Below are 8,703 nucleotides of genomic sequence, written 5' to 3' on the forward strand. Positions count from 1 at the left end.
GTAGTTAAGCACAAAGCTTCACAATGGGCTATCTGTGCTCTGCCCACCACGGGTATCGAAACCCAGTTTCTAGCGTTGTAAGTCCGAAGACATGTCGCTGTGCCACTGGGGAGGGGGAGGCATGTTTTGGATAAAATATAATTGAGAGTTAATAAAAGGAATATTTAATGCGACAATCCTTTCTGCGGGAAGCAGTTGCACGAAAGTTAATATGTACGTGTGCGACCATCCTCTCTGCGGGAAGCAGTTGCACGAAAGTTAATATGTACGTGATGACATTTTATTACGTACTTTCAAAATAATTTACATCTATTTAAAAAAATTAATAGCGCGTCGTAATGGATTAGGAAATCGTTTCAGCTATTTCATTTCAATAAAAAATATAAAACACACATTTTTTTTACGTAAATTGTTACACATAATCATGCATAATACTTATTTTATTTTAGATCAGAAATCAGTTGACTAATATAAAATAATACTGAGTTAAACTAAATATTTATTATCTTACCTACAGATGCCAGCACTAGCATTACTGAAAAGCGTGATTACTTTGAGTTTAAGACTGGCTGTAGGAATTACACATTATTAGAAGAATTGCCCACTTTTATTATCCAGTGAGTAAAATTTTTGTGTTGTTGACGACATCTTCTGCACGCATTACCATTAGTACCTATTTTCTTATTTTACAGCGACAGCAATCAATGAAATCATCTGTTGCATAGTTACAACAGCCACGAAATATTGATTTTCGGATAGTTACAGACACGCTGAATATAGCTGGCCGGAAGATGGCGCTCTAAAGAACCAGGGATGCTAGGGAACTGGTTACAAGCACCAACTGGGCGAGAAGGATGAGTGGGAATCTGTATTCTACCCTCATAACCATTTCCTTCATTGCTTGGCGACAATACTTTTCGTAAGCGAGAAAGACATCCACATGACGTAGCCGCATGCAGCTGGGGGAATTATTGGTGGTGGCCTCTTTGTTCGTCACTTTGGCCTTCTTCTGCTCAAGAACCGAAACTAGGTTAGTGCAGACGGCTCGGAACTCCAAGATTCCGAGGAAGAATAGGATGGCCATTATCACAGCGAACATCACTGGAGAGGACGAAGACATGTCGTCTCAAGAGAAACTACTTTTTCGAAGTCGGCGTGATGGTAAGAAAGCTACTTCAAGGTTTCTTAAAACTTCATCTCGGTAATTTTGTATTTTAGAACTTCATTTCAATCATTGAACTGCAAAAACAAAAAAAAATATTTGAGATCTGAGTTTTCGTAACGCACACCAATATTTTTCGACTTATTCAAATAATTAGACACAATTATACTTCAGAAAAGAAAACTTTTTAAATTCATTTTTGCTCTCTCAACGTTTCGCCGTTACTAGTTCATCAGGATAGCACGAATTATACTTTACTGACAGTTCTAGAAGATATAAGTTGAATGATTTCAACAAATATATTCAGATATTGAATTATATGATATAAATAATTTTTGCAAAATTGCATTTAAAGTTTGTTTCCTAATTAAACGTACATAAGAATACAAACACTTCCTGAAAATACGTGCACTGATATACATGAAACTGTGATAAATGGTGTGGATTGTTGACTATAACCTTGTTGGAAATAAAAATTAATATACCAGTATATAGGTTCAGAAGATATTGCATAGTTTAATATACTTCATTGACAAAGATATCTGTTGAACAATTCCAATGGACATACTTAGACATTTAACAGTTTGAGCTAATTTATTGCAGTTCTGAAATACATACATTTTTTCATCCGATATCTTTTAAAATTTTCAGTAAGTTATCTTATACTATGCAGTATCTGAATATATCTATTGGAATTTTCCAAATGATATCTTTCGGAATTGTCAATGGAGTATGTTAGAGTATGCAATATCTTTTGAGTCTATATATCTGATATTTCATTATTCATTTCCGATAATGTTATATACAACAATATTGTTATAATACGTCATTTATTGCAGTTTCATGTACACCTGTGCATTTTCAAGTCATGTTTGTATTCTTATATAGGTTTAATTAAGAAACCAATTGAAGTTTCGCTGTGCTGAAATACAGTAATCGTTTAATTCGTAGTGTCCCGATGAAACCATAATGGCGAAAGGTTTTAAGAACTAAAATGAAATAAGTTATATTTTCTGAAACGCAGTCATGTATAGTTATTTAGATATAATGAATGCTATAAATATTTTCTTCCAACTAGGATGGTTGTAAATACATTATTTACCGCACACAGTCATGTCTGCCTTTATAATTCTAGTATCTAAAATCCGTATATTGATTTTAACACTATATATAAATAGTTTACGTGGTTTTTGTCACGAAGTTTAGACCTATAAATAGTAACTGACTGATAAACATATTTTACTAAACATAATTTTCCTTCTGTTTTAGTGTTAACGCGAAATTACAAGTGCAATATTAATTACCAGAGCAGGTTTTTGATAACTTTTTACTTATGAAGTAAACATTTTTTAGCGAATAGAAAATATTTAACTCAGAACAACGCTTTTCAAACTAACTGAAAATACATAGAAAACAATTACCCGTTTTGTGGGATTTTGTAATAGTGCTAGATTCTGCAGTAGTGCTAGATTCATTACATTAAAAAAAGCATATCACACTATGGAAACCAAAATGTTTCATATTTTAGAGTATTAGGTAGAGGGAATTCTAGCCTCACTTCTTGGATAATGGGATGATTTTTTTTTCATATTTTTGTGGATAGGGGACTGTGTTTCGTGCGACGATCTCACCAATGTAATACTGAATTTGGTTTGCATTGCTTTGTATATTCGTGTGAGGCTATTCAAATGATATTTGCTCGAGCTGTCTTCAATTTTAGGCTGATAAACTTGGGGAAAAGCAGGTGTAAATATACATTACATAGTGCCGCGTGTAAAGATACGTTACACCGTGTAATTTATATAAAACACATTAAACCCCACGAATAGCGGATAACGCCATTTTTTGTAACAATACTCATTTTAAGTCTCTTTTAGCAATATATATATATAAGTAAATAATCTCACATTATTCCATGGGACGTTGAACTCTGTTTGAGTGCTTTAAGTCTAAATAACAGTTCGCTTGAAATAATTATATCATTACAAAAATATTATATGGCATCATATATAGCTTTAAAAAAGTGCTTAATTTACATTTCAAAACTCATTACATAAGTACTACTAAATCAAATGCTTTAATTTATAGCGTTTTAACGAGACTGGTAAATTAGAATGCCTGTGGTAATTGTATGGATAAAATATCAGTTAAATCTGTAAGATATATTTTGATATCCTAAAAGTCGATTTTCTTTTAATGTCCGTGATTTTTCATTTAAACTTTATAGAGATTTTGTCTTACTTTTCTGTGAGTTAGTGGATCACTAAATATTTATATTACACCATGCCGTGTGTATAAATACGTTACACTGTGTAATGCATATATAAACACATTAAACCATGCCATGAGTTAAACACATTACATCGTGCCGTGTGCAAAGATACTGTTACACTGTGTTATGTATATAAACACATTAAACCATTCCTTGTGTAAATACATTACACCGTGTAATATACATAAAAAATATTAAGCCATTAGATGTGTAAAAATATACGAAACCATGGCATCTAACAATTGTCAGAGCTAATTTCAAATCTTTTGTTCTTGTTTTTTAAGATAGACCCACTTTTCTGAACACGCCCGGCATGGCCAGGTGGTTAGGGCGCTCGACTCACAATCTAAGGGTCGCGGGTTCGAATCCCCGTCCCACCAAACATGCTCGCCCTTTCAGCCGTGGGGGCGTTATAATGTGACGGTCAATCCCACTATTCGTTGGTAAAAGAGTAGCTCAAGAGTTGGCGGTGGGTGGTGATGACTAGCTGCCTTCCCTCTAGTCTTACACTGCTAAATTAGGGACGGCTAGCGCAGATACCCCTCGTGTAGCTTTGCGCGAAATTCAAAAACAAACAAACAAATTTTCTGAACACGTTGTTTTTAGTGCAAGTAAGAACATAATTACAAAATTATTTTTTTTGACACTTTATGAGTACCGCGATATTTTACCAGCTCCGATCATATTCAGTTATTAAAATTAAATTATAAATTATATTAAACTAAATTAAATTAAATTAGAAATTATATTAAACTAAATTAAATTAAATTAGAAATTATATTAAACCAAATTAAATTAAATTGGAAATAAATTTCTCAGTTATTAGACGATTAAAATATTTTCATTAAGTGCTTGTGTATTTTAGTACTGGTGAGAAACAAAGAACCAAAACAAGTACATTTCAAGAAGAACGTCTAATAATATAATATAGGATGTTTTTAACTTTGAATGATTTTATCTTTCACACTATCTGGCTTTTTGTAGTGGTTGTTATGCTGTCTGCGTTAATTTTTGAAGAAGTCAACTCAAACTGAGTAATTCAACAGTAACTTTTCGAGATGTCATCGTGGTGCCGTCTAGTAGTAAAAATTGGAAATGTTCACAATGAATTATTATATATATTTTTTTGCGCTAGTTGGGTGGAGAATGACCTAATGGTTAGCTTTCCGGGCTGTGGAGCTGAAATTTCGTGGTTAGCGTTGCTTATTACCAAAATAAAATCTCACTTCACATGTTTAGAACACGACTGCGTTATAAGAGTAAAGGTCAGATCTCACTATTTGGTGTGACAAGAGTAGCGGAGGGTGCTGTTAATTAAATGCCTTCCCTCTAATTTCATAATTCAAAATTACGGATGGCTATACACAGATAGACTTTTGTGTAGTTTTGTGTGAAATTCTGAAACACACAAACACTGGAAAGCTCGTTAATGTTTTGTTTCTGTAAAGTCTCGAACCCAGTAAGTCAGGCAGTAAAATTATTCACGATATCTTTGTCTTAGAAAAATACATTCTAAAATAGCAAAATCGCATATACACATCTACTACTCAGTGGAAAATATTCGCAGTTTTTTGTTACAAATTTCTCTTTAAACAAATATCATAACCTAACAGGAATGTTGTTTCACTCGTAAACGTTCGGTAATCTCAAAAACATATAACAAAAAAAACTAATTTTAACTTTTTAAAAAATAAGACCTTGAACCGTTTTGAGCAGCTAAGTAACAACACGTTAATTAACAACTAGGAGAGCGTTATCCAACTTATCCTTTTACAATGTGTATTTCAGATGTGTTGATACAATATTCCTGTTGACGTAGATTACTGTTTGCAATTTTCATCCCCCTAGGATTTAAACGTTGTCACTATCGATAAATGTTGCCTTTATAATTGGATGTATAGATATTACTGATATAATAACACGTATAATAGAGGAAAGTCGTATGGAAAAACACCAAAGTACTACAGGTTTGTAATTTCATGTTATATCTCAAAGATTTACAAGATTTGTTATATGTTGTGAACACTGGCTAAGTATGGTTTTAATTAATTATATTTGTCATAAAACATTAGTATTAGGCCTATTATATTTTTAACACAACATTTGTTTTTCAGTCCCTTATGTTTTTTTTCAAGAAGAAGAAGAAAAATATATAATAAATTTCAACCACACTATGCCAGCCATATACTTATACACTATTATTATTATTGAGAAACTCTTAGACACTGAATGAATAATGTAGTGTTAAAATATACCAGTCCTAATACTAATGTCTTATAAGAACTATAATTAAGATTTATTTTAATTTAATAGATTAACATTCGACATTTTTCGTTTATCTCCTGTAACTCTTCGTGGGGTACAATTAGTTTCAGATGTGTTATATCACCTTATGTATTTGTAAGATCTGTGATTATTCTAATAAACGGTCAAAGCTCTTTCGTTTCTTTTGTTACTGTTAGGTTATACATTTGTATTTCTAAATAAGGATCCCAAAAACGTAAATGAAATCTCTTTTTTTTTTGCTCTTTATATCCAGCTACTAGATTCATTTTAAAAACCTGTGTATAGTGAACTGTTATTTTAAACAAAAATTCAATTTAAATATGCAAAATCTATGGAGGGAGTGAAGTGGGTGTTTCACCCCTGTAGTTAGGATGGTGGCCCTGGTCCTCTGCCCTCCCTCCCCTGGATTTTCTGAAATTGTATATCGACTTATATTATAAATGTTGTTGTTGTTTTAGCGCAAAACTACATAATGGGCCACTTGCGGTCTGTCCAATGCGGAGAATCGAACCCCATATTTTAGCGTTATAAGTTCGTAAACTTACTGCTGACTCACCGGAGGACTTGTGATAAAACCATAATGTAGACGTGGTGAATCAACCGAGATCTGAGGAAACTGGTTCAAACACACCTTTTTAACATTTGAGTAAATTAAGTTAAGTAGTTATCAAGTTTAAAAGGTAGTTGTTTTGGGCATCTTTATCCTGTGGTCTCAGTATGTTTGAGAATCATCTGGTACTTGCATTTCGTAGCTGTAGGTTAGAACTTTAATACGTGGAGAAAAAATGAAATAACACCCACCCTTATCTTGATACATGGATAAGTATTTACACAAGAAAAAAGTGCTAAGAAATCACTAATTATTGGAATATTTAGGCATGTATTTCACTGAACATGACTTCTACATGCATAAAATTTATCTGAAAGGTTGCGGAAGCACTAAATTTAGTTTAATATAAATATATTTATGTTTTTCCTTCCACAATGTCATGTTATACATATAAATATAAAATGCCGTCTCATTGCTTGCATCATTCACACTAGTTTTGTAATGGAATCTGGATTAGTTGAATTTAATGCCCCAAAAATGTTATCAAACACAGTTTGCTGCTTTGACATAGCAAATAACACACATAAAACTAACTCCAATCATTGTCAAATTTGTTCTCTGATACTTTTAATTACTATAATAATTACAAAGTGTCATTCAGGATGCCCAATGGCATTAATTGCTCTGATTAGATCCTCTGTTGTGACCTCAGAACTTGAAACGATGTTGGTTAGATTCAGCTTTAATATTGCAGAAGATGTTTGCAAAGGGAGCTTCTTATGATCCTTCATCAGTATAGAAATATCACTATTTTTTGGCAGGGATAGAGAGATGTCCATTGAATACCTCACTTCTAAGTACAGTTTTGTGTTGGTATCTGCCTATGATTCAAGGTATTCATCTACCTGCTTGGAAGACATAAAGAGGCCACCCATAGTTTTAGACTTTCCAAATCTCTATTCTTTTCTCCTGTCCAAGGCAAGGTTGCCTATTTCTTTGTCTTCAAGTCCCTTCTTCTTAAGCTCCTCTTGCTTAGAATTGCATTGTAGGTAGAGCTCAGAGATCAAACTGTCTCTTCTGGTAAGCTTCCCATACTGTTTTTAAAAAATATCCATAAAGCTTGAGTATGTGTTTCTGTATGTTTTAGTGGAAATTGTATACAGATTACAGAACAGCCAGTGCTTCTGCAGAAGAGATGCTAACATATCTGCTGCATTCTCTCTCGATCTTTGTGTTTGCCCTGCACGTTTTGGATAAATCATCACTTCGATTATGTTCTTTTTTGTTCTTCCTTGGGGCAGCTCATCAACTTCAAAGAAGTCTGTACCTCCCAAGCTTTTTTTGCTCCTGGCTCTAATTTCAACAGATGCCATGGTCAGTTATCTGCAAGAACAACAAAACTATACAATATAATCGGACTCACATGTGACACATTATTCCTTCATACTTATATAATATTATTACATTACTGTTACTGATTCTGTATCAAGTCGTAAACAGTCATCTTGGATATCTACACTTCCTTAACTATAACAATAATAATTATACTTAACTATGGTCAAACAAGCATTGCAATTCACTGGTTTTAAAGCTGATACCTGAAAATATATGTACGTATTAAACAGTAATTAGAAGCATACCAAAATTTGTTAGAAACCATCAAATTTATTGATATTGCAATCTTCAAAGTGTATATTGTTCAGGTCAGATGGGGTTCACAAATTAAAAAAAAAGACATCTCATGTCAGATTTACACACGTTTTCACTGAAGTCAATATTAACATGTGTAATCAGATATATAAGAAAAAAAATGTCAAAAAATCAAAAAATTGGCTAATTTACACATATCACACACTTCAAATAGTACGTATAGGGCCCCCAGTGGCACAGCGGTATGTCTGCAGACTTACAACGCTAGAAACCGGGTTTCGATACCCGTGGTGGACAGAGCACAGATAGCCCTTGTGTAGCTTTGTGCATAATTAAAACAAACAAACAAAGTACGTATAGGGGAGTTAGAGGGACTTAAAAATTTTGAAAAAATATTACCAAGTTTATTTTGACAAGTACAAAAATTCAGAGGGGGGGGGGTTTTCAGAGGTACTGTACTTATACTTTAATAAAAATATTTTCCATCATTTTTTATCTATCTCCATGTTTTGGAGGGGGTAGAACACCCACACCTAATCTAGAGCAGTCTTACTTTTATACATCTCATTTATTGACACATAATTATCAGTCTAAATCAACAAAACCTTGAACCCCCCAAAAACAACATTAAAATACTACACACACACACACACAAATGGCAATAATAAAAAGTCAGTTTTAATATTTAAATATGAATCGAAAGTATAAACGTTATGTCGGATTTTTACATATGTTAAAATTTCTCTTAATAATGTGTTCCCCTTGAACCAATACATTGGCAGG

General features: G+C 33.0%; 1 protein-coding gene across 6 annotated transcripts in view; it reads left to right on the plus strand.

Moving 5' to 3' along the window:
- The first annotated feature begins 716 nt into the window (after positions 1-716).
- Positions 717-8,703, plus strand: part of LOC106460150 — a 112,348-nt gene continuing 104,361 nt past the window's right edge. For 2 of the 6 annotated variants that reach the window (XM_022386799.1, XM_022386800.1), the window contains exon 1: positions 772-1,161. In XM_022386799.1, coding sequence (XP_022242507.1) covers positions 954-1,161 — 208 coding nt within the window. In that variant the 5' untranslated portion in view covers positions 772-953. Of the gene's footprint in view, positions 1,162-8,703 lie in introns of all 6 variants that reach the window. The other 4 variants (XM_022386796.1, XM_022386798.1, XM_022386797.1 and 1 more) reach the window with 4 other exon arrangements.

Source organism: Limulus polyphemus, unplaced genomic scaffold (assembly GCF_000517525.1).
Source record: "Limulus polyphemus unplaced genomic scaffold, Limulus_polyphemus-2.1.2 Scaffold718, whole genome shotgun sequence".
Classification (NCBI taxonomy): Eukaryota; Metazoa; Arthropoda; class Merostomata; order Xiphosura; family Limulidae; genus Limulus; species Limulus polyphemus.